We start from the raw sequence: 26552 nt of genomic DNA on the forward strand, positions 1-26552 counted from the left end.
TTTCTAAAAACTACATTCACATAGCTAAACTACATTGTGAAGTATGTTTACCAGGAAACCTACTTTGTTGCTGTTGTTACTTTTTCTCATATAGTATCACAACTTAGTTTCAAATAGTCCTAGAAGTCCACGTAGGGAGGGGGTCTGGATGGTGATGTGGACGGGTCAAAAACCACAGGACTCTAACCAGGAGATTGATGTTAGTGTCCATTTAGAACCAAATAGTTTAGTTGTTGCAACCTAACAATGTAGTTTAGTCGTCTCAACCTAAGTATGTAGTTTCATTGTCTCAGCCTAACTATGTAGTTTCATTGTCTCAGCCTAACTATGTAGTTTAGTCGTATCAACTTAATGTAGTTTAGTCATCTCAACCTAACTACAGTATGTAGTTCAGTGGTCTCAACCTAACTACGTATTTTAGTTGTCTCAACCTAACAATGTAAATTAGTTGTTTCAACCTAATTATGTAGTTTAGTCATCTTAAAGTAACTATGTAGTTTAGTCGTCTCAGCCTAACTACGTAGTTTAGTCGTCTCAACCTAACAACGTAGTTTAGTCATCTCAAAGTAACTATGTAGTTTAGTTGTCTCAGCCTAACAACGTAGTTAAGTCATCTCAACCTAACTATGTAGTTCAGTGGTCTCAACCTAACTACGTATTTTAGTTGTCTCAACCTAACAATGTAAATTAGTTGTCTCAACCTAATTATGTAGTTTAGTTAGTGGTCTCAACCTAACTATGTAGTTTAGTGGTCTCAACCTAACTATGTAGTTTAGTCCCAACCTACCTAACTTGAACTAGGAAGTAGGAGATGGTTGCTTCAAACATCACTTCCATGCTCATCATGTTCGTCATGGTCTTCATATTACAATGTTTTTGAAAAAGGGTTTCTTTTTTATCCCTTTGTGCTTTTAAGTCTTTCTTCTCTTCAGTGTTGATATCTTGCGTTAAACCTAATTATTCTTTCAAGAAGCCGACGTTGAGACTGAGACGACTCCCACAAGGCTTCTTGATGCTTTGCCTCCTGAAAGTCGAGTGCAGAAAAACAGGAAAAGCTCAGAGAGAGGTACAACAACAGTACATCTTCCTGTCAGCTTCCTCTTCTTTCTTGATATGTGTTTGTCTTCTTTAACTCCAATGTTTGTGTCTTTGTTGTCTTTCTTCTAATCTCTTGGCACCACTACATGGCGCCTTTTCTTCAAACCTATTTAAACCTTCATTGTCAAGCCGCCACTGCCAGCCTTTTAAAGTCTGAGGGTTTCATTTCAGAGGAAGCTTCCTCTGCAGAGAAATTTGTGGAAAGAGACAAGTTTGATGCTGAAACATATCCCAAAGATGAAGAAGAAACTGTTGTCGAAAGCATTGAAACTTTACATGCAATGATAGAAGCTGGTAAAGCATCTGTAATAAGTGGTGACGTATCTGTTACTGATTGTTTAAAGACACAGGGTTCTAAAACAAGAATCATCCCAAAAACTAAAGAAAAGCTCATCATGGCAGGAGGTGGGTCGAAGAGAAAAACACCTGTGGTAGGTCAAGGTGGACCTACCAAACAAAAAACGGTTTCTCCAACAGCGAGCATGGAAATAAAATATATTAAAACAATTAGTAAAGGAACTTCTGTGAAAGCAGTTTCGGATTCAGAACAGGTGATATTTGAAGCTGACACCGAAGAAAGGGAAGAGGTTATGACACAGGAACTAGAAGAAAAACCTAAAATATTGGTTAGAAAACCTGATGTATTCATTAAACCTTCAAAAAATGCCATCCTCAAAAAGAAATTAAAGCAACCTGACCAAAAAACAACCACAAATACACAAGCTGATTCTTTGGAAGTTTGTAATCCAACAGAAAATGAATCTGAGGAACAACTGAATGCAACACCAGACTGTGTCAGACAGAAAACGTTGACAAATAAACCAATCGGAGTAGAGATATATTCACAAGACAAAGAAAGTTGGCTAGTTGAGAAACCTTTGGAAAACTCATCTCATATTGGTGAAAATAAGATGGAAGAAATGCAGTCGGTAGTTTCTAAACATCCTCAAAAGAAAGAAAGAAAAGAAAAGAAAGCAGAGATACAAGAAGTGACTAAAAACGTCACAGATAGAGAATCACCGGAGGATAAAAACGTTAGAGAAGTTGTAGGACTAACTGAAAAATTACAGAAAACAGACAAGGTTTCTAAAAATCAAATACATCCATCCGGTCAAAAAGACCAAGGCATGAAACAAGACAAACACAGACCAAAGGAAGACAAGTCAATCAGTCTGATACTGCCTGAATCCATTTTGTCCAAAGTAGTTAAACTGAAATACAAACTGGTCAAAGTCAGTCCAATAGAAGGAACTACTGAGATGAAAGCAGACAAAGAGATGTCAGTTTGTCCTGGGACAGATGTCAAACATCCAAGCTCACAAGCTATAACTGATGAAATCCTTCAAAAACCTGAAACCATGACTTTAAAGAAAGATGCCAAGCAGACAGATGAGGACACATTCAATGCAGCTGTTGTTAGAGACAAACATGTCCAAGTTCGACCGAAACAAGAGCAAACTGAAAAATGGTCCTCTCTTAAACCTGAGCAAACACTCAAGCTTTATACCCCAGAACAGGAAATGCATGACCCTAGTAGTGAAGTCAGTGAACACATTGTCCATTTAAAAGAGAAACAACAGATGTTAGAAGAAACCAAAGAGCAGCCAGAGATGGTCACAACCGAACAAATTGTTCCTACAAGTGAAAAGATAAAAACAAGTCAGGAACAAACTGAAAGAAAAGCATCAACTTCTACAGTTGTTGAAAAAACATTCAGGAAATCATTAAGAGCACAAGAAACATCCAAGAGCAAAGTGATGACAAAAGAAAAAGAACCAATGTTAGCAAAAACTGGAGAGACTAAAGAAGTTCAGGAGAAACTGGTCCGAAGTAAAGATCAATCATTTAAAACTGGAAAACAAAAAGAAATGTTTTTGTTAGAAATAGACAAAGTCAACAAATGTATTACCACTGAAGAGCAGAAAACAAATATTTTAAGAAAGCTTCCAACTGAGAAAGAAAACCAACAGGCCCTAGCTCAAAAACAGAGACAGCTGCCAATCAGAGGTAAAACTGACAATGTCCAATCAAAAATAGCCAGACTAAAAGATGAAGACGCTACTATTAAAGTAACAGAAGAGGAAGGAAATGAAAGAATGTCTGCAGTCCCTCCTCTGCTCAAACAAACTTCTGATGAATCACTGATGGCAGGAGATCATTCAGAAAAAGAGGGAATTATGTTAGATGTCATTTGTGCGAAGCTAAAACCATCACCAACAGAAAGAGTTCAGAAAGGCCAAACTGAAAAAGGAGAAAACAAAATCACTCCAGTCCAAAAAAACAAACAGGAACAATCTGAAAATAACATCATATTAACAGCTGAGCCAAAATCTGAAGAATCACAGACAGAAACTACAGAACGGTACAAGCTAGTGAAAGGTAAAAATGATACCATCCAGTCTGTGCAGTCGAACAAGGTCATAGTTAAAGATGAATTTACCAAAAACAAAAAACAGGAGCAAGGTCAAAGACCTGATGAAATGACAAAACCAAATAATACAGTCAAGTCACTGAAAAACAGTTTACTTAAAATAGAGTCATTGACTGGCAAAACTGCTAAAATCGTTCCCAGTAAAATAAGCCAGAAACAAGCAGAAGAGAAATCTTCAGTCCCTTCTGTGATGGATGCCAAGCCTTCATTAGAGCCACATATCAATATTACAACTAGTAGATCTGGTATAATCACAATCGCGAACAAGAGCTCAGAAAATCTTCCACTAAAGGACGAAGTAGCTGAGAAGGAAACTCAGATTAAAATCAAAGATGTTCAATCAAAGACAGCAAGACAACAAGATAAGAGGACACCTACAAACGAGGAAAAAATAGACTGGATGTGTTTAGAGGAATCAGCTAAAGAATCACTGGAGGGATTAACACATGTTAAAACAAAGGAACTTGCAAGACACATTGAAGAGACAAAAGAACATGTTAAACCACAAAGCATTTCTACAAAGGAAGAACTTTTACAATCAGAAAAAAAACAAATACCATGTGACTATGAGATTAAAGACATTCAGCCATACATCGTCACAGCTGAGGTCAAACTCCCTAAAACTGAAGAACAGGAAGAGTCTGAACAAAAGACATCCAAAGATATAGAGACGTTAACCGAACCTCAAGAAGTTAAAGAAAAATATTCTAAAGGTAGACTGATTGAAGAGACAAAACCAAGACTCAAACAAACCCAAAGAAAGATACCAGTAACAGATGTAGAAGAGATAAAACCTGAGGAACGACTAATAGCAGATTATTTTTCTAAAAATTCACAAGCTAAAGAGAAGCTTACTGAGTCAGGCACCATTTCTCCACAGGAAGAGGAAACAGCAAAGGTGTTCCATAAAACTGACAATGTTATGGAAGCAGCAAGAAAGAAACAAATTAGGAGAAAATGTCCAGAAACGCAAGTGATGGACAAAACATTTGCATCAGTATCTCCACAAGAACCACAACAGAAACCTCAAGAAATGCTTGTCAAACAAGACCAGATAAAGGTCATCACACTTAAAGATAAAACCTGTAAAGCTACTCCTCTTAAAGAGAGAAAAAAAAAACAGGAACATACCCAAAGAAAGGTTTGGGTTACACCTTTAGTGCAAGGAACTTCTGAAGAAGTGGAAGTAGCTAATGGAAAACATGTTGAAATCAGAGAAACTGAATTTGCTGCAGTTGATGAGGAAAATGATTCCTTTGCAGAAATACATTGTAAAACATCAGTATCCCTGAACGAGAGAAAACAAATGTTAGCTAAAAGCAAAACAAAATCCATCACAGTTGAGGATAAAACTGAAAAGGTGACTCCCACCAATGATGGTACACCTGAAATACATGCAAAAACGAAATTAGTCACAGAGCGAGGAGTGTTTGATGAGGGAATTGATATGATGGAGCATGAATCAGTATTTCCACAAGAACCACAACAGAAACCTCAAGAGATTATTGTTGTACAAGACCAGCTAAAGGTCAGCACAGTTAAACATAAAACCTTTAATGTTACTCATCTTAAAGAGACAAGAACAAAACAGGAGCAATCCCAACAAAAGTTTTCAGTTGCACCGTTATTGGAAGAAACTGAAATCCAAGAAATACCCTCTGAAACATCAATATCCCTGAAGAAGAGAGGACCAATGTTAGCTCAAAGTGAACAGTTTGGAAACAAACAAATCCCTTCAAAAAACATCATAGTTAAGGATAAAACTGAAATAGTGACTCCCACCAAAGACTGTAAAGAAATTGAAGAGGTTGCAGAAGGACACATCCTTTCAAAATGTGTCACAGTTAAGAATGAAATTGTAAAAGTGAGTCCTATTGATGATGGTATACCAAAATTAGAGGAAAACCCACCTCACAGAAAAGTCTCTGATGCATCTGAGGTTGGGTTGCAAGTTCTGTACAAAGAATCTATAAGGGAGAAAGATACTCCAATATTTTCTAAAATCCCCAAAACATCAATGGAAGGAATTCCAAAATCTGAACTGAGCTTCTCTAAGGAGATATCACCAAAGATAAAGATATTACAGAAAACTGGAGATAAAATAGATGAAGATTTCCCGATTAAAGATAAAAAGTGCCAAACACCCCTGACTGAAATCAAGAAAACCAAACAGGAACAGGAGCATTTTTTGAGGGTTGACGCTGCCGAGAAAACTGGGTCCGAAGAAACCATCGAAGGGGAGCCATCAGAACCAGTTTCTCATAAGAAAGATAAAGTTCAAAAACATGAAAAGTCAGCCAACTCTAAAGAGGTTGCAGTTGTAACCACCCAGGCCGGGACGGTCACTGTGACAGAGGAATATGTTAGGGTTGCAACCTTTGAGGCCACAAAAATCAAACAGGAACAAGATGAATTAATGACTTCAGTGGTTCCTGTGATAAAAGATGCAGCTGTAAAACATCTCACAATAAAACCTCTTAAAACAGGTATTCCACAACAGATGATTCCATCTGATGATGTGGTCAGAGGCATTTCTTTAGGAAAAGAAAAGGATATTACAGTTGAAGAGCTTGGATCTAACTTAGTCCCAGTTCAAAGTAAAACAGAAAATCTGTCTCCCTTTGAAAAGAAGACCCTAAAAAGACAGGAACAAATTTATTGCATGGCATTGGCAGCAACTGAGCTAACCTATAAAGTGTCCGATGCACCAGAAAAATATGTTGAAACTGAAATATCTGTTAAAGAAACGGGAAAGACTAAAATTGACACCACTCATATGAAGAAAGAAAAATCACTGACCAATGGAGAAGAGAAGTCAGTAGAGACGGCTGAAAAGATTCAGCCAATCGGAGAGTCAAAGAAACACAAAAGAGACAAATTTGCTCCTCTTGAGAAGAAAACCAGGCAGGAAGAAATGGATCCAAAGGCAGAAGTTATACATGAGATGGAAGTAAAAGAGAAGAAATCAGATGACATTTCTCAAGAAAAATATAAAATATGTGTCGATACTCACAAGACTAAAGTTGAAGGGATTACAAATGAAAAGGGCAAAGTCTCTCCAACTGTAAAGACAAAATCATTAAGTCATGAAGAAATGGAAAGAAAGGATTCAGTTACAGTTCTGCAAGGCAAACCCTCTCAAGAGATCCAGTCTGAGAGGGGTACAGTTCAAGAGGAATACAGTTGGGTTTCTCCATTGAAAATAAGAGAAACAACACAAGAACATGTTAAAAGAAGTTTTTCAGTGGCACATGCATCTGAAAAATCAGAGATAGAAAACGATGGGGATGCTATAGTAGATATAAAAACCAAAACCAAAGAATACATAGTCAAAGATAAACCAGAAATAACACTTGAACATGCTTTGAGAGCTACACTTCCAGTAATGGAAAAAAACAGCACAGTTCTTCCAATTGATGAGAGGAAAACCAGACAGACACAAATAGAAACAAAGAAAGTAGTTTCTCCTGAGATGGAGGTAACAAAAACTGACCAAATGGAAAAAGATGTCTCCAAGATGACGGGTGAGACGGAACACATTTCACAAAAGAAAGAAGCAACCAAAACAGAAGGGCTGACGCTTGACAAATCATCAGAGATTATAATTCAAGATTTCCAGACAAAGAAACCTCTAAAAGAGAGAGACCAATGTGCAAAACTTTCCCATGACGAAGTGCAGTCCAAGCCAGTGATAGTAAAATATGACTATGGTAGTGTTACTCCATTTGAAATCACACAAACAAAACAAGTGGAAAGAAAGTTTTCAGTTGCTCCTGTAATGGAGATTGCATCTGAAAGACATCTTATCTTGACAGAAGGAGACCTTAAATCAGACACACTGCAAAGGTATATCACACCCGACGAGCTCATGAAAGATGTCGGCTCAAGACAAGAAAATGTTTATCAGTTAGATGAGGTTTCTCTAAAGACAAATACGTCTTTAAGGGATATTAAGGTTGAAGAAGTCATGTCAAATATAGACCCAGTTCCAGATCAGACAGAGATGGCTTCTGCCATCAGAGAGGAATTACCCGAAAGGTGGGAACAAATTCAAAGAAAGGCCTCACTTACATCCAAACCAGAAGAAACATCTTTGGTGGTGCTAGAAGCTCCAGAAAAACATTCAGTAATGGATAGAACCACCACAGTTCTAACAGCTGAAGAGATAAAAAACAGACGAAAACTAACTGAAACAAAGACAGCTGATACTTCTGTAACCGACATCCAGTCAAAGAAATCAACACACCTAAAAGAGAAAGAGCCGAGGTTAGCCAAAGGTACAAGGGTTTCCCTTAAAGATGAATATAGTAGCGTTACTCCAATCGAAGTTATGGAAATGAAACAGGAAAAGATTGAAAAAATTATTTCAGTTGCACCTGTGATGGAGGTTGCATCTGAAAAACCTTGTTACACAACCTCGTTTAACAATGTTAAATCGGACACCCTCCAAAGATTAACTATACCTGACGAACAGAAAGGTCCAGAGTCCACCAAGGAAAGTGTGGATGTTTTATTTGAAAAACAAGAGAGTCAAATCAAAACTGACCAAATAGCATTTATTGAGGATACAACATCAACAAAACAGAAATACACTCAACAAAAGGCAGAATTGTCAGTTGTTGCTCACCAAAAAAAGCCAGACACCTTGTTAGGAGAAGATGCTAAAACAGCTGTCAGGGATTATCCCCCAAGACCAGAGGAAGTCGGATATGACAGTACAAAGAAACCAATTACAGTTGGAGGCTTTCAGTCTAAAACAGAAGCAGTAAAAAAGGTTTTCCTCAGTAACACTTTGAATGTAGAAACAATGCAGGAACCAATAGAAAGAGACACTTCAAGGACTCATGTAATGGATGTTGCATATGAAAAACCATTGATTATGAAAGAACAAGATATTATATTAGAAGATTTCAAAGTAAAAGAAAGCAAGTCAAATGATGAATTATTGGGTGACAAGACTGCCAAAGTCTTACTAGAGTCTACCACTAAAAGACTACTGCGAGGCCAAGATACTTCAGACAAATCCGCCAGATCTGGAGAAGTTGTTGGAGATACTCAAACAGAGTTTCTAAAACAAACTTTACATGACCGGGATAAAACTGATACGGTTACAGTAGAAGAAATTCAGTCAAAGATGGTCACAGTTAAAGACGAAAGAACTCCAGTTAGTCTGACTGGAGGAACGCGAATAAAGATGGAACATATTAAAAGCAAAGCTAAGGAATCACTTATAACTGATGACAGGGTGGAAAAATATACCAAAGTAGCAATTCTCAAAGACAGAATCATAACAGAAGATGAAAAAATTAGAATATCATCTGAACAAGACTTTAAACGTGAAGAAGAACAGTCAGACACAGTCAGTGTTCAGGGCAAAGCTGCTAAATTTACATATATGGACAAAATGAAAGAAAGACAGGGGCACGTTGAAAGAAAACCCTCGGCTGCATCGCTGTTGGAAACACAACTGGTCAAACCCAAAGAAAGAAAGACAGAAACAATGATAGGGGAATACAAAGAAGAGTGTCAGGCACAAGAAAAGATAGAGATAAAACCCACTAGACTGGAACAATTTGAAATGTATCAACAGATAGTTGATGAAGTCAAGAGTTTTGAAAAATACAAACCTGCAATGACAGATTCAAAATCCGATATTAAAGTGATGCCTTTGCATGAACCCACAGTCAGCGAACCTTCAGTAACAGATAAAACCAATCTAGAGAAAGTTGAGAAGAAGACTACCGACTCACCAACACACAAGGAAGGTAGCGCCAGGAAATCAGAAGTCCAGCAGAGTTTTCAGAAAGCAGACATTGGATTCATCGATCCTCAGGAAGTTGGAACCACAAGCAGAAAGGACCGAGAAGCTGAAAGGCTTCAGACCATCATAGAAACCAGGGTTCTCTCTTTGGAACCAGAAGGGAAAGAAAATGTCACCCTTCAAGAATCTTCCGGAGGTATAGACGAAAATGATGTGTCACTGAGTGTTTTTGATCTGAGCACCAAACATCGCTGTGCACCTCCACTTAAGGATTTATTTAAGAGGATGTCATGTCATATCACCCATTTTGTTCGGCCACAAACGTCTTGCTCATTGTGACATGCTGTCGACTGAGACAGTCTCTTGGTTTCCCAATCACCTGATATATAAACCACAAGTTTTATGTTGAGTTTTTGCTCACTCTTCTACTAATTCAATGTTTGCTGTGTCCGTTATGTTTCACCGTGTCTATCCAGAGAAAATGTTTTGCACAGACGAGGTGAGATGTTTCTTCTGTCTTTAAACTTGTTTCAATCATGGCTCTTCGTTGTTTGTTACTTGTCTCTGCATGGTTCAGTGCTCCCCCCATCGGTCTAAGTGACGTTCTGATTGTCATATAATTTCATTCCCAAGTGCCAATGAAGGAGAAGGAGCCTCTACCACAAGTCAAAGAAGCACTAGTAAAGCCAGCTGCTCCTCAAGAAGGTACATCTCTTTGTGTTGTGTGCTCTTTGAATGTCACCGTTGACAAATACACATCTTTGAAATCAAACAAGGTGGTTTGAACATAGAATAGAACTAATAACTTTGGTTATTTTGGTTTCAAGTTCTCAGATGTAGAACGCAGTGTTTATGAAGAGCTTTCTGTTGAACTCTTTGTATACTTTGTACTTGAAGAGAGCAAACTGCAGGCTGCTGTTAAAGTTCAAGAAGCTGCCAAAAGGCCTGAAGTCACAGACAAGACCAAGAAGGTGGAGAAGAAAATAATTTCAAAAGAAGAAACAAAGCCAGGTATCAGATACTAGTTCTGAAATAATTCACACTAACACCATGTGTGTTGTTAGACAGATGGTGTGTTTTGGTGATACTATGCAATACTTCAATTCCCTCTTTTTATATACTTGAAGTGACCAAGCTAAAGCCTGTCACGAAGGCTGAAGAACCAACCAAAAAGGAAGAAAAACCACTCATGGTAGAAAAGATAACTCCCGAGACAGGTAGAGGTCTTTGAAGACTGGGATTAAAACATCATGTTTGTTGGAGTCTATATAACCCTATACTTGTGTGTTTCCATTGTTGATGATTGGGTTGTGTCATCTGAGGCGACTTTCAGCAGTTCAGTCCCACTGTGGTGTTGTTGTGGTCTCTGTTGTGTGTCATTGTTTTGTCATTAATTCATTGACTGTGAATCAAATATGAGCATGCCTCATTTGTCCTTGGATGCTTCATTTCTCATGGCATTCCACTGATGTCATCCTGGACTACTGCTTTGCATTTCAGTCACAACTTTATCACATATGCCAATCACATTCTATATACATATAGTCTTTATGTCTGAATGTATTTGGTAGTGTCTTCCCATTTTTTTATTTTTTTTTTTAAATCTGTAAAATTGCTGTGATTTAAAGGCGTAATAAACTACTTTCTGAACTATACTTCTGTATTAGATGAAACCAAGGGACCTGTTCAAGCACCTGGAGGAGTCAAGAAAGGTAGGAGCTCAGATTGACCTCAGTACACAGCAATCAGTGGCTATGAAAGTACACCTCCTGATTCTGTTACGTTGTGTTCACACCAAACACAAAGCCAATATTTTGTTGTGTTACTCACGTGAGTGCGACCGTGGGATCATTGGTCTGTTTGAAATATTGCATAGTCGCTCTGATCCAAAGAGAATATGTAGGAGGAAGAGGGTCCTTCCATCTGAATAGTATAAGTTGTCTGGTCAGCAGTATGAAAATCTATTTGTTTCTTTGCATTGAATTTGTATGCAATTGCACACGTGGAAAATTAGCTTAGCATTTGGTGTGAACACAGCATTACAACAGACAATAGTGCCACCAAATCTATAAACTACACCAGGTACATCACATAGTGACGTTGGGACACCAGAGTGCATGAAAAAGCTGTAAAATTTAGCAGTAATTAGCTCTGATTGACTTATGACATTGACACTGTACATTATTCAAAACATATATATATATATATATATATATATATATATATATATATGAAACCTGTATATGTTTTCTGCTGTGTCCGCAGAAGTTGTCCTGTCTTGTCTTTTCTGTGTCTGATTTGTTTGTTACTTTTGAAATTTAGTTTCATACTAAAACAATTGGGAATGGGATCTTTTATTTTTTTATTTATCGCTTGTATTTCTATGTTTGTTTGTTATTAGTATACTTCTATGGGTGTTAATGTGTTTGTACAGGTTGTGCTGTCAGTTAAGTGTCAATAAGTAATGTCAAACCTTTGCTACCTTAGAAATTCTTCTGCACAAAAAAGGCAAAATTCAGACAGAAGATGTTGGGACATTTGAGATTCCCACTCTGAGGAAGACAACCAGAGTCATAAAGGAAGTGGAAGAGGAGCAGGAGATTATCAAACTGAAGAAGATTCCATCGGTTCCGCCTAAAGAGGCTGAAGAAGAGGAAAAACCTCAGAAGGTCACCAAGACCACGATCTTTGGTTTCGAGGATATGGTACACAGAGAAGAGGAGTTTGAGATGTCCGTTGCCACAAGGAGACCTGCAGAGGAGAAGAAACCTCGAGAGAAAGCAGATGTGCTGAAAAAACCAGAGGTTGTGATGTTGAAAGAACAGGAACAGAAAGAAGCTACTAAAGATGCATGGAAACGCCAGAAACCCATTCCAACAGATGAGAAACCAGGGGATAAGATATCTCTGAAGAAAACTCCCAAGGCAACAAAGGAAGAGGAACCTGTCCCTCCGAGTGCAGCCTTGAAGAAAGTGAAAAAATTGCCTTCAGATGAAGTGGAACCAGAAGTAGTCAAACTTAAACCATTTGAAAAGCCTGTAAAACCAGCTGAGGAGCTGGAGAAAGACAAGAAGGAGAGGTCAGACAGGGACATGATGCCTTTCCAGAAACTAGAGAGGATCCCCAGAGAGGTGGAAGCCAAAGAACCCTCCAAGAGACCAGAGAAAGCTCCTCCAGAGGAAAAGGTGCCACCAGCTAAGGTGACAAAGACCATAGATAAAAACAAAACTGTGGAGCCTGAGGAGGTCAAACTGCCCACCAAGGTGAAGAAAATTCCGACACGGGAAGGAGAGATTGAGAGCATTAAGCTGAAGCCCTTCTCCAGGCCTTCCAAAGAGGCTGCAGAGTCTGAGAAGAAACCCGCAGATGACAAAGAGAGGAAGCCGTCCGATGACATACCGCGCCGTTGCACAAGTCCAGATGAAAAAACAAAAGATTGGGAGCCAGAGGCTAGGCCCAAGAAAGCTGAGATAACAGAAACTCAACAGAAGAAGCTGGAGAAGGCAGTTCCAGCAGAGAAGATGGTGTCTCCTGTGCCAGTTACTGTCAAGAAATCTGAAAAAGTTCCTGAGGAGCCCAAACCTCTTCAGCTGAAGAAGGGAGTCCCACCCAAGGTGAAAGAGGAGAAAGAAGAACTGGCCCTGAAACCTTTGGAGCAGCTCAAGAAGGTTCAACTGAAAAAGACACCATCTCCTAAAGTTGATAGGCCTAAAGAAGCAGAGACTGTCCCTGTTGAGAAGAAGCCCAGTGTTGATAAACTCAAAAAGATTCCTAAAACGGTTACACCAAAAGACTCTATTGAGGCTGTGACCCTCAAAAGGGTCCCAAGGAAGCTGTCCCCAGAGGAAGAGAGGACTGCAGAACCAGCAAAGATTGGGAAAGGGAAGGTTCCTCTGGTGAAGGAGGTCTCTCCTGGAGCTGTGCAGATGAAGAAGGTTGCCACCCAGCCAGAGGAGGAGGTATTTGAAGAGGAAGCTGAGGAAGAGATGGAGAAGGAGGAAGAAGAGGCCTGGGGCTGGGAGCTGGTTCCCCGGGACAGTTACGGCTCTGAAGACTGGGAGGGTGAAGGAGAGGAGGGTGCTCTGGAGGTTCCAGGGGTGACCAGGAGAGGTGAGATGGTGGCGGGCCCCAACTCATTGGCTGAGAACAACCATTTCTTCATGCTCTGAATAATCTCTACGCATTTCCACCATCATGCCTCCATCTAAATTCTTTTCACTCTTTTCTTAATCAAGTGCGATGCGATTTACGCCATTTCTTTCTCGTATTTGTTAATTATCATCCAGTTTGTCAAATGTACTCATCATATCCATAGCTTTCTGTAATTTCTGTTATGTCTTGTATGTGTCTGCCATTTCAGCATCATGCCATTCCCATCATATGTTCTCATACCATCTTTACATTTTTGTTCATTGTTCCATCTTTTCATGATGTGATCATTTCAAGTAATTTCATTGTTTCATATATTTATATCATTCCTCCATCCATTTGAGTGGACATTACATATCTCCTGGCACTGTTTATGAAGACATTGACATAAAATGACATGCAGCAAATTTATCTGAATTCTTTCTGAACAGAGGGACAACCAACAGAAGAAGCAGGAAGAGGTAGAGGTAGAGGCCTGAAACGTAAGTCTTAAAAAACCTTTGAAATCCCAGCTAAACAATCTCTTACCGCCTACATGGTACTGGAACTACAAGTGAGTGTCTTAAATTTGTATTTCAGCTAAGCAGACCCCGTCCCCTGGAGAAGGCAGGGGTCGCGGCCTAAGGCCCGGTGGAAAAGGCCCATCACCACCAGAGGATCCCTTTGGAGGATTCAAGCTCAAAGCTGTCCCTCTGAAGTTCATCAAGAAGCTACAGAACATCGTGTTACAGGAAGCTGAGTCCATCGGATCCGCTGCTGTGTTTGAGTGTGAGGTCTCGCCTTCCACTGCCATCACTTCATGGATGAAAGATGACTGCAATCTGCGCGAGAGCCCCAAGCACAAGTTCACTTCTGACGGCAAAGATCGCAAGTTGAACATTATTGACGTCCAGCTTTCCGACACTGGTGAATACACCTGTATCGCAAAGAACGCCGGCAAGGAAATATCATGCACAGCCAAGCTCATTGTTGAAGGTATTTATTTATTTTTCTGCTTTAAAAATAACATCATTGTACGGACCAGAAAGCATAGAAATAGAACAGGAGTAGAACGGACATTGAAAGGGCATAAAGAGGTCATGCGACAAGTACAAAAGAAAATGGTGATGTTAGTATTCATTGCGACAGGCGTCAGTGGGGCTGGAATGTGATGTCACAGCTCACCAGAAAGAGAGAGGACGCAGCTCTGGAGACGGCGGACTAGGTAGCTTGTTAGCTAGGTAGCAAGTTAGCTAGTTAGCTAGCCACTGATAGTCTCTGCTTGGAACCTCAGAGAGTCCCAGGCTTGATGGAGGTTGGTTTACTTTATACAGAAGTGGCTGCTACAACGGTCGCTATGGTAACGGTACACACTGACTGTCCTGCTACGTTAATTCTAATTGACATGTTCCTTCTACTCTGTCTTATTTCTAAACCAGACAGAGTATCACTCATGATCTTCTTTAAGCATTCACCAACGTCAAAGAGCTCATTGTCTTTCTATCTCCTCACAGAGCTTCCTGTGAAATGGATCAAAGAGCTGGAGGAGGAGACATCGGCTCTGAAGGGTCAGCCTCTATATATGACCTGTGAGCTGAACAAAGAGAGAGATGTGATATGGAAGAGGAATGGAGAGATTCTGAAGAAAAAGGCAGGCAAGATTCAGATCAACATCATTGGTATGCAGCACGCTGTGACCATCCAGAACACCACTGAGGAGGACGCTGGGGCCTACTCATGTGAAGTGGCCAGCCAGGAGGATGTCAAGACAACAACAAACGTCAAAATAATCGGTAAGCAAAAACACAGTAACATATATCAGTACTGGTGTTCTCTAAGTCAGAGGTGTTCAATGTTTTTCATGCCAAGGACCCCTGGGCTGATAGTGACACGGTGCAGGGACCCCTATTAAACTTCATATAAGATTGTGTTGCTTATTAAACCGGGCCAATAATAATGTGTATTTTTGGACATATTTTAATTTTGGAAGAAAAAAGTTTTGGACCCCCCGCAGTAACGCGGGACCCCCTGTTGAATATCCCGGCTCTAAGTGCTGTATGCTGGTATAGATTACGGCAGGAAAGGTGTTTGTAGTACCTGAGGGCATCAGGTTGGGCCCATTATTATTTTAAAACTATAGACTTTTTATTACTATGCTGATGATGTACAGCTATATATTAAAATGTTTCTGAACAATATTATACATACATATTGATGTCCAGACCTAAATGTCACAAAATGTCATGCAACTAAATTCAGCTATTCCTATTCACATCTTGGACACTGTAAATACAGACTAGGAAGAACTGTGGAGACCTCTCCCTAAACGTCACCTCAAACTTCAATAATGTTTAAAAACCATCTGCATGTTAGTAACATTTAGTATGTTAAAAATGCCCATTGTTTTTTAAATGATATGGTGGAAACTGACTCATTAATGTTTAACTCCAATAGAAATCATCAAAGATTGGATTGTGAAACCATTGAGGGACCAGCATGTGAAACCAAAGGCTGCCGCTACATTCAGATGCGAGCTCTTCAAGGAAACACCCAACTGGAAGTGGCTCAAAGGAGAGAATGAGGTCATTCCTTCTGACAAGGTTGAGATCAAGAAGGATGGGAAGGAGCTGATACTCACCATCAAGAACTGTCAACCTGATGATGTAGCAGAATATGCCATGGAGGTGGAAGGACGCATCTACACTGCCAAGTTAACACTCGGAGGTCTATCTACTTACCTTCCTTTTAACTTGAGTCCCTCAAACACTTTACCTATCTTTCTATCATTTGGTTCATATTTATGATTATTGATAAGTGTTGATACAATATCAGAACAGTGACTTTGATACAATACCCTGCCTATTTATCTTGATACCGATACTGAAACGACACCATGGCAAAAGTAATGCAATAATAGATGACAGACATCAAACTTAAAATTAGTTTTCCTGTTTATTAAAAATGCAAAAATGTATTCATTTCAAAGAACGCATTACTCCAATGTCTCTATACTAGTGCTGTCAATCGATAAAAAAAAAAAAAAACGATTAATCGCACAATTTGCCATAATTAATCACAATTAATCGCAATGAATCGCTTTCTTTCTTCTTAAGAATAAAGTATGTTATAATGGATATTTAAATGTAAAATGATGGAATTTATGTAGAATCAACACAAAGGAAGTATTTAAATTCAAATACTGTTGTTAAATAGCGGCTTTGTTTAAGCACAGATTCTCTCATGTGAACTACAGATTTCCAAAGAAACCATCAAGGCCATCAAAATTAACTGTCAGCTTGAAAAAGGCATATTTCTTGTATGCACTAACAGAACATTTCAAAAAGGTCCACAATAGAACATGCAAATATGGAAAAAAGAACAAGGAAATATTCTGCTGTGAAGTCAGAATGATAAATCCCTTTCACTCCATAGAACAACAAGTCAGCTTAGTACTCCTTTGCATTCAGCTCGTTACTGAGACAGACCAGTCTGTTTACATCGTCAGAGGACAAAGCAGCACACGCCACATCTAGTGTTTCTCACGCAGACAAATTACCGGAATCATTTAAAAAAACTGCTCGGTGATCGCTCGCCACGATCCCCCCCCCCCCCCCCCCCCCGCTGACGCCGCAGCCTCAGCCAAAATCTTACGCTGAACTCCGTTAAAAACTAATGGCTAACGGCTTTGTGGCACAAGTCGTCATAGGTCTTACGTCAGCCGCCACGGGAAGTAAACAAAACACAGCTGCGTTAATTTTGTTAAAAAAAATGTACGCGTTAAATATTTCATAATTAACGCTAAGATGAACGCGTTAATTTTGACAGCACTACTCTATACATGACTTAATGTGACTCCTTGATATTTAACTTCATATTTTGGACTAGATATGAGACAGCATTTAATAAGACTTTTGTGTAAAACAGCGGCCCTGCCGGCCCATCAGTACTAATTCAGGTGGAGAGTGCTACTGCAGAAGGGAGACAGAGAGGCTTCCAGAACAAAAACCTGCTAAATGATAATAAATCCAGATGAAGTTCTGCAGGAAGACCCCACAGTAACTGTAGAAAGCACTGGTTGAGTTGAAGTGGTGTTTGTGAAGAGAACATCACCCTTTTCCTTTCAATCCACTTCAGGGTCCCCAGAAACCTGTTAAAAGCAGACTCCATCATGTGGTCTCTGGTGGATTATGTGTTGATGGATTACAGCAGACAGAAAAGCAGAAAAGATGCTGAGTCTAACTTTATCAGAACATCTGGTAGCTAATTAGAGCCGCATTGTTGTTTTCCTGGTTTTCTGAATGGAGCTCTGCTGATCCAGAACCAGCTTAGAGCGCTTCCTGTCCGGATTTAATCTGCTTCTTACTTCATGTTTTGACTCCATCCTCCTAGTTATCTATGCTAGCTAAATCCTGGAGCTGGACTTTATGTCCTGATTGCTGCAAATTCCAAACTGTCCTCTTGTGGATCTGTTCAGTCTTCTAGCAGAGCTTTCACACACCAACTCTTATTAAAACACTGTCACACTTACACACGGTAAGACTATTGTGGGGACTGTTTTTAACAGCAGGGTATCATAGTTCTTTTCTATTATCAGTATCCTGTGCCAGTAGACTGTGTGACTCTAATACTGATACCTCTTTCTCAGAACGGGAGGCTGACATCCTGAAGCCGCTGGCCAGTGTTGAGGTGGTTGAGAAGGAAGATGCCATGTTTGATACAGAGATCTCTGAGGAGGATGTTCCAGGAGAGTGGAAGCTCAAAGGAGAGGTTTTGACCAGATCACCGGTATGTGTCACCTTACTCTTTATGCATGGATTTTTATTTTTGCATGGTCATGTTTATTACTTTTTATATATAAACCTACGTTAATGTATTCACCAGTTGTGCGACATCCAAATGGAGGCTGGGGTGCGTAGACTCACTCTGAAAAATTGCCAGTTGGATCAGGCCGGAGAAGTGACCTACCAGGCTCTTAACGCCATCACCAGCGCAATGCTCAATGTCAAAGGTAAGAAGAACTCCTGGTATTTGAGACCACAATTGCAAATCATGATTTTAGGATATTAGCTGTAAAAATAAATGTCTAAGGTCCGTGGGGATAAAATAAAGCATGGCACGTGAGTGGACCTTAGATCTTTATTTATTTAATAGTGTTGATGAACTGTATCCATGGTCGAAATGGTTTCCTGTGTTCCCTGGAAAATGTGAACCTGTCTGTCAGATTCGACATGTGTAAAAATGTGTGTAGAGATGTCCCTCTACGATTTATCCATATCATCTGGGATTAAATGTTTTATGTTAAAGCTACATACAGTGGCCAGTTCATAAGTTAAACCAACACCATATTCATGAATGGCTAACTCCAACAGACATGAAGTCATTTAGATTCAGCAGAAGATTGTGAAGCTCAGTAAATGTTTCATCAATATTAAATGAAACAGCAGATAGTTTATTTAGACAAAAGTGACTGGTGAAGAAAGAAGAATTGCCTGAAGAATGAAGATTTTTTCCACCCTGATAAAACTGAAGTAAGAAATTGGTGCCAACTAGACAAGATGATGGACTGAACCCACTGTTCCCCATGACAAAAGCTTTGGTCAATGTTTCATGAAGATCCCTTGTTGCCAGAGAGACTTGACAGCACTTTGGCCTTCAACTCTTTCAACACCATGTTCCAAAGCAGACTGCATTTTTTCACAATCCCAGGAATGGAAAGTGACCTAATTTTGCTTCAGTGGCCTGCAAAACCTGAAGATGTCTCCAACAGGTTTTTTGTAGGATATGATGGGACTAGCTGTGTGTACCATCAGTAGGACATAACCTTGTCTGCAACAAGAAAGGCATGGGTTTGAATGCCTAAATACCCCCAGTATCCCTTTGGTACAATTCCATAGACATGTGAACCCAAAGATGGGTACAATGCTACATACAATGGGTGCACATGGTAAACTGACCACTGCTATAAACTTTCTGTTCTTGTTGTGTTTTGTCCTGTTGTTCATATATTGTGAATATGTTGCCTTTTAACCCAGAAATCGAAATGGACTTTGTTGTCCCACTGAAGGACATATCTGTGCCTGAAAAGAAACAGGCTAAGTTTGAATGCACCATCACGAAGGATGTCTCGAAGGTCATGTGGTATAGAGATGCTGATGTCATCACTACTGACCAAAAGTATGACATCATCGATGATGGAAAGAAGCATATGCTCATCATAAACTGCTGTGAATTTGATGATGAGGACGAATATACGATTGCGGTTTTGGGCAAAACTTCAACAGCTAGACTTACAGTGGAGGGTAAGTGCTGGACCACCATTACAGGACCTTTATTATTCCATACCATTTATTGAATTGGTTTCCTCCTCTTTGAAAGTAACTGGTATGAAAACATTCTACTACAATACAAAACAGGTATCAGGCTCAAATTTATCTTGCCAATAAAGGACCAAACTGTGAAGGAAGGCACAACGGCTCGCTTTGAGTTGGAACTCTCTCACGAAAACATCCCAGTCACCTGGTATAAAAACGATGTGAAGATTCATCTGAGCAGAACGGTGGTTACTCATGTGGACGGAAAGAAACATGTGCTAGAAATAAAGGAAGTGACTCTAGATGACACTTGCCAAATTAAGGCTGAGGCCAAAGGAATTCCTTCCATGGCCAACCTGACGGTCATAGGTAAACCAAGAACAGCCACTTGTCTTTTTTGTCTCTCCTGTTCCATTGTATCGTCTTCTTCATCCCCACAGCTATTTGTATTATTTGTCCATGTCTGTGTAGGTCCACCAAAAACGTCATTATGTGTTTGTTTTTCTGTGTTGTCAGAATTTGCGTCCATATATGTATATGTTGTATATCTGTTGTCTATGTGCCATGGAGAGTCACCCAAACATTTCCCCCTTCCAGAGGGAGATGCGTACTTCACAGTGAAGCTGCAGGACTATACTGCAGTAGAGAAAGACCAGGTGGTTCTAGATTGCGAGCTCAGCAAAGACGTTGATGTCATGTGGTACCACAACGAGGCCGAGATCAAGACCTCTAAAATGGTGGCCATTAAGGCTGAGGGTAAACGCAGAACCCTCGTCATCAAGAAAGTTGGGGACAAAGACAAAGGACAGTACGTATGTGATTGTGGAACCGACAAGACGACAGCAATGCTTCACATTGAAGGTAAAGACAAAGAATGTGTTTTTGAGGCAACTTGCCCCTTCTTGACACACCTCTTTAGTTCCCCCTTCACCACCTTCTAACCATACATTGAGCCACACCACCAAGTTTTCGGTTGTACTTGCACCGTTTCGCCTCTCATCACCTCTTAATTACTACTTTCATCACTCATGGGCACATGCGGGTGTTCTCATTACTCCGCTCTGCCGGAAATAGTAGAAACACCCATGTAAGCATTGGTGTATTCATCCATGAGTGTTCTGCCACAGTCAGTTGTCTTTTCATCTATCACTTTGTGTGCTCTTGAAAACACTTCTTCTGAGGGTTTTCATGGTTCATGTACCAGAACCATCCACCTCTGAAGAAACCATCCCCTTTATTGTGCTTAGTGCATTCCAAAGAACGGTGGCACCCCAATAGTCTCATAGATCCATACAAAACCAAATGTTCCTTTTTGGTATGGTTTTTCTAAATTAGGGATGTCGGTTTCAGTTAATTTTGAAAGATAGCCTGGCATCATTTTACTGCTAACTAACCGGTTCATTTGTCAGCCAAAAAAGTAAAGCACAAAGCATTTGTGTTTATGTATGTGTCCCTAAACTCTGTCGGGCTCGGTGGCATGGAGATTGCCGTGGTGCATCCTGTCTGACCAGCTCAATGTTTTAATGTATGTACATAAATGGACCTATAGAGTGACATGTGTAACCGGTCAAAAATGTCCTTGTGGTTACCTGATTGCTGGTTAACCATTGACATCCCTAGTCCAAATAAAAGGACCTGGTGCTGTAGTTGTCTACTTTCAGCACCAAATATCTCTGCTGGCCCACAGACCATCATTGCTCTATCACTAAAGTAGTTATATTAGCACTATAAGAGCTACCACGGAGAGCTGTTTGGTTGTTCATGGTTCATGTCTAAGTATTTGTATATGTATGTACTGTGTTTGTGTATCAATATTAAGTTTGTTACATGTCTGAATGTCTTCAGTAAGAATTTTGTCCCCTCACTTAAACGTCAGCTCGCCACATCAAGGTGGTTCGACCAGTGTACGGCGTTGAGGTGTTTGACGGAGAGACTGCCCGATTTGAGGTGGAGCTCAGTGAGGATGACGTCCACGGCCAATGGAAACTAAACGGAGAAGTCCTCAGTCCATCTGCCGTATGTCTCTTTAAAATACACCTTAGCAGATATTCTCCAACTCGTGGTTCACTTCACTTTTATTTTTATTAAACGCAGACAAGCAATAGGTATTGAAAAGTTTGACATATAAAACCTGATTGAACTTGACCAGGAATGTCCTCATGTTTTGACTGAAATACTGCAGGACGTTGAGATTGTGGAGGACGGCCCTAAACACACACTGGTCTTGTACAACTGCAAAGTGCCTCAAACAGGCGAAGTGATATTTACTGCTGCCAACGCCAAGTGTTCTGCTAACCTGAAAGTGAAGGGTGAGCTTTCACGCCTCTTAACAAGCACAGCACTCTGCTCATGGTTCACTTCTTTGAAAAGGAATCTTAACATTCTTCAGTTTTATTGCAAGTTATATTATAGAAAGTTTATAGAAAGTATTTGTGAGCGTTTTCGTTTTCTTATCGGACTACCCAAACACAACTGATCTCGTCTTCGCCCTGATCATAACTGCATCTGTCTGAACCAACAGAGCTCCCAGTCTCATTCCTTACACCGCTGGCTGATGTCCATGTGTACGAAAAGGATGAGGCGAAGTTTGAGCTGGAAATTTCTAGAGAACCCAAAAGCTTCCGTTGGCTGAAGGGACCTCAGGATTTGTCAAGCGATGATAAGTTTGAGCTCCTGGTGGAGGGAAAGAGACACACTCTTATTGTAAAATCTGCCAGATATGAAGACGAAGCAAAATACATGTTTGAGGCTGAAGATAAAAGGACGTCTGGGAAGTTGATTATCAAAGGTAAATGGAATCAGGAATGGTGGGATGTGTTCTAGGCCTTTTGAACACAATATCACCATTATAACATGTATGTTTTGAAGTCTGTGTTACGACTTCAGATTTACCTCCCTCTATATATAAAATGTTTGTGTGTTAGGTATCCGCCTCGAATTTATCAAGCCGATTAAAGATGTGACGGTGAAGGAGCGTGAAACTGCAGAGTTCAGTGTGGAACTCTCTCATGAAAAGATTCCAGTGGTCTGGTACAAAAACGACATCCGTCTGCACCCGAGCAAGGTAGTGCACATGTCAGAGGACAAGAAGGTCCACACGTTGGCCTTCAAAGAGGTCACCGTCGATGACACCTCCATGATCAAAGTGGAGGCGATGGGCAAGAGCTGTGAGGCCATGCTCACCGTGCTCGGTTAGTATTTGAGGTCTGAAGTGAAACCGAAGACATGGCCTCAGTGTTGATGACTTACTAATATCCTGTGCTTTTATACCGGTTGTTTGGTTACGTGTCTTCCTGCAGAGGGCGACCTGTACTTCAATGTGAGGCTCCAGAACTACACCGCCGTCGAGAAAGACGAGGTGATTCTGTCCTGCGAGCTGAGCCAGGCCTCCGGTGAGGTCAAATGGTTCAAAGATGGGAATGAAATCTTCCCCTCCAAGAACGTTCTCTTCCAATCAGACGGCAAGAAGCGCATGCTGGTGATTAAGAAGGCTGTGAAGAGCAACATGGGGCCGTACACCTGTGACTGTGGCACCGACAAAACCACAGCCAACCTGAACATCGAAGGTAATACCTGCAGCAGTGTGGTCCTGCACCCCAGAACCCAGTCAGGACTGGCCCCGCCCCTTCCGGTGGTCACCAGAATCCTGCCTCTCTCCTCACTGTGTCCTGTTGTCTCACTGTTTTTTCTAGGTCCAAAGGAAACACAACAATGGTATATAGAAACACTTATATGAACTCTGAAGAAATAATGGAGACATGAATATGTTAATGTCTCTACACTCAGATGTCCATATCAGTTTTCTTATACATAATATATAATATTCATGTCATATGCATGTACATTTTTATTATTTTAATCTTATAAGGACTATTTATCTTTACAGAAATTATTAATGGTGCAATTTCCACAACTTTTCCAGGGCAAAATTACAATTAATGAAGATCTAGAATACATCTAATTTATAACAAAATTATTAAAAACTATAATTACTTATATAGTTCTTATTATTTTGCAGTTTGCTTTTTTGTGATTTTTAACATAAACTATTTGATAAACATTTGTAAACTGGATATCTCATTAGATTATAATAACTATAATACAGTTAAGTTCATTTTAACAGCTGATAAATATGAATCCTTTCTTACGAGAAGACAGACCTGATTAAAGTAATTATTAGATGTCCTCATAAACATTAAACATTCAGTTAAGATACTTTGTAAGTAATTTGTAAGTTCCTTTATAAAGTTTATATTAATTTTTTAAGTTCCTGTTGACAGTGGTCACATGTTTTATAGGTTTCATCGTTTGCAAAACTGTAAGTCACTCTAAATAAGAGTGTCAACTGCCTGTCCTCGTGTATTCATTGCCTTTTCCTCATGGATTCACTGTCTGTCCACATGGATTCACTGTCTGTCCTCATGGATTCACTGTATGTCCTCATGTATTCACTGTCTGTCCTCATGGATTCACTGTATGTCCTCATGTATTCACTGTCTGTCCTCATGGATTCACTGTCTGTCCTCATGGATTCACTGTATGTCCTCATGTATTCACTGTATGTCCTCATGTATTCACTGTATGTCCTCACGTTTTACTGTATGTCCTCATGTTTTACTGTATGTCCTCATGTATTCACTGTCTGTCCTCATGGATTCACTGTATGTCCTCATGTATTCACTGTCTGTCCACATGGATTCACTGTATGTCCTCATGTATTCACTGTCTGTCCTCATGGATTCACTGTATGTCCTCATGGATTCACTGTCTGTCCACATGGATTCACTGTCTGTCCTCATGGATTCACTGTATGTCCTCATGTTTTACTGTATGTCCTCATGTATTCACTGTCTGTCCTCATGGATTCACTGTATGTCCTCATGTATTCACTGTATGTCCTCATGGATTCACTGTCTGTCCTCATGGATTCACTGTATGTCCTCATGTTTTACTGTATGTCCTCATGTATTCACTGTCTGTCCTCATGGATTCACTGTATGTCCTTATGTATTTACTGTATGTCCTCATGGATTCACTGTCTGTCCTCATGTATTTACTGTATGTCCTCATGTTTTACTGTATGTCCTCATGTTTTCACTGTCTGTCCTCATGTATTTACTGTATGTCCTCATGGATTCATTCAGTGTCCACATGGATTCACTGTATGTCCTCATGGATTCATTCAGTGTCCACATGTATTCACTGTATGTCCTCATGGATTCACTGTATGTCCTCATGGATTCATTCAATGTCCACATGGATTCACTGTATGTCCTCATTTGTTGTTTTCTCCTGATGTTTCTCTCACACATTTCCTCCAGCATCTCTAACTTCTTTTTAAACATCTGCAGAGCGAGACATCAAGGTTGTCCGTCCACTGTACAGTGTGGAGGTCACTGAGACCGAGACGGCCAAGTTTGAGACGGAGATTTCAGAGGAGGACCTTCACGCCACTTGGAAACTGAAAGGAGAGACGCTCCACCCATCTCCAGTAAGACTAAATACTAGACTAAAGTAGGAAGGCGAAGGAGGTTCTGTGTCCTAGTGGGTTTGGGGGAGGATTCGTCTCAGCATTTCATCCACAAAGAAAATATTTTTAATGTTTCTTTGACAACATATCACCACCAATCAGCGTGAAGGACGCACCCAACGTAGACCTTGACGGACGTGGGCGATGTAGACGCGGCCTTGTTCTCATGGTGTCTGTCTAACATAAAAAGATCAGGACTGAAGTGTTAAGATAAAAGACTGTGGTGCAGCATCTTTTATTGAGGCAGTTTCATACACACCCTGTTGGTTGGGAAGAAAAACAGAAAGATGCTATGTGGACACAAGGCTTGGGCCAGTTCAAACATTTTTAAAATGGTGTGGTCTGGACCAGTATACCGACTTTAGCCGCTAGGTGTTGCACACCGCTAGGTGTCTGCCACAGCAGCCCCTCCCAAGTGAAACATTAGGCCTTTTTACACAGAAGATTCTGGCATGATTACAGAAAGGAGAGTCAAAAATATGCTGTGATTGCACCGTTTATGAAGAACTTTGCTTTGTGGGGTAACGCCACAACCGTGACAACCGTGACAACCGTGGCAGTGCGTGCCGCCGGCCGTGTGACGTATTCAATAAGTGCCAGAAATCCGATTAGCTCATGGCTTCAATACAACAATGAAACCGCGTGAAAGTGAACTCTTGCTAGTCTCACATATTTACACAACTCTTCAACAAGCGAAGTTGCTGTGCATCATATACGTGTTGATGATACAGCGGCCTCATATGACCAATTAGCGGATCTACATTCTCAGCTTATTAAATGCGCCAGTGGCGCGTCTCGTCTTCAAAACGTCGATGTAAACAAACACAAGACGCGGCGTGGGCATCTCCCCTCCCACCTCGACTGACACGTGATCTCCCCGTACACCGAACCGGACCGGTGAAACTCTAATGAACACACTCATTCTGTTCAAATGTTTCCTATAACCAGGAAGTTGAGATGAACAGATCGTTTGACTGTTGGATTCTTGTTGTCAGGATGTGGAGATCAAGGAAGAAGGACCCCGACACATGTTGACCATCTACAACTGTAAAATGGACATGGCAGGAAGTGTCGACTTCTCAGCAGCAAACGCCAAATCAGCAGCTCAGCTCAGGGTCAAAGGTGACAGAAACAACAACAAATATTTTACTATTGTTTTCAGTTGTTTTATGACATTAGTTTCATTGAAAATTGACACGTCTAACACTACATTTTTTATTAATTTCAAGTTTTATTACAAACACATCAGAAAAAGGAAAAACAAAACGAAATAAAAAAATGTAAATAAAAAGA

General features: G+C 40.2%; 1 protein-coding gene across 1 annotated transcript in view; it reads left to right on the top strand.

Annotated features, from left to right (window-relative positions):
* ttn.2 (titin, tandem duplicate 2) overlaps positions 1-26552 on the top strand; it is a 224101-nt gene that overhangs the window by 88394 nt on the left and 109155 nt on the right. The window contains exons 88-108 of the mRNA XM_084022030.1: positions 9924-9995; positions 10188-10301; positions 10418-10507; positions 10958-11002; positions 11778-13400; positions 13871-13921; positions 14019-14414; positions 14933-15211; positions 15873-16142; positions 18064-18203; positions 18300-18426; positions 19451-19717; positions 19832-20098; positions 20327-20590; positions 21606-21745; positions 21912-22038; positions 22251-22517; positions 22654-22920; positions 23029-23295; positions 25081-25220; positions 26255-26381. Of these exons, the coding sequence (XP_083878156.1) occupies positions 9924-9995; positions 10188-10301; positions 10418-10507; positions 10958-11002; positions 11778-13400; positions 13871-13921; positions 14019-14414; positions 14933-15211; positions 15873-16142; positions 18064-18203; positions 18300-18426; positions 19451-19717; positions 19832-20098; positions 20327-20590; positions 21606-21745; positions 21912-22038; positions 22251-22517; positions 22654-22920; positions 23029-23295; positions 25081-25220; positions 26255-26381 (5340 nt within the window). The remainder of the gene's footprint in view (positions 1-9923; positions 9996-10187; positions 10302-10417; positions 10508-10957; positions 11003-11777; positions 13401-13870; positions 13922-14018; positions 14415-14932; positions 15212-15872; positions 16143-18063; positions 18204-18299; positions 18427-19450; positions 19718-19831; positions 20099-20326; positions 20591-21605; positions 21746-21911; positions 22039-22250; positions 22518-22653; positions 22921-23028; positions 23296-25080; positions 25221-26254; positions 26382-26552) is intronic.

This window comes from Eutrigla gurnardus (assembly GCF_963514095.1).
Source record: "Eutrigla gurnardus genome assembly, chromosome: 12".
NCBI classification, from domain to species: domain Eukaryota; kingdom Metazoa; phylum Chordata; class Actinopteri; order Perciformes; family Triglidae; genus Eutrigla; species Eutrigla gurnardus.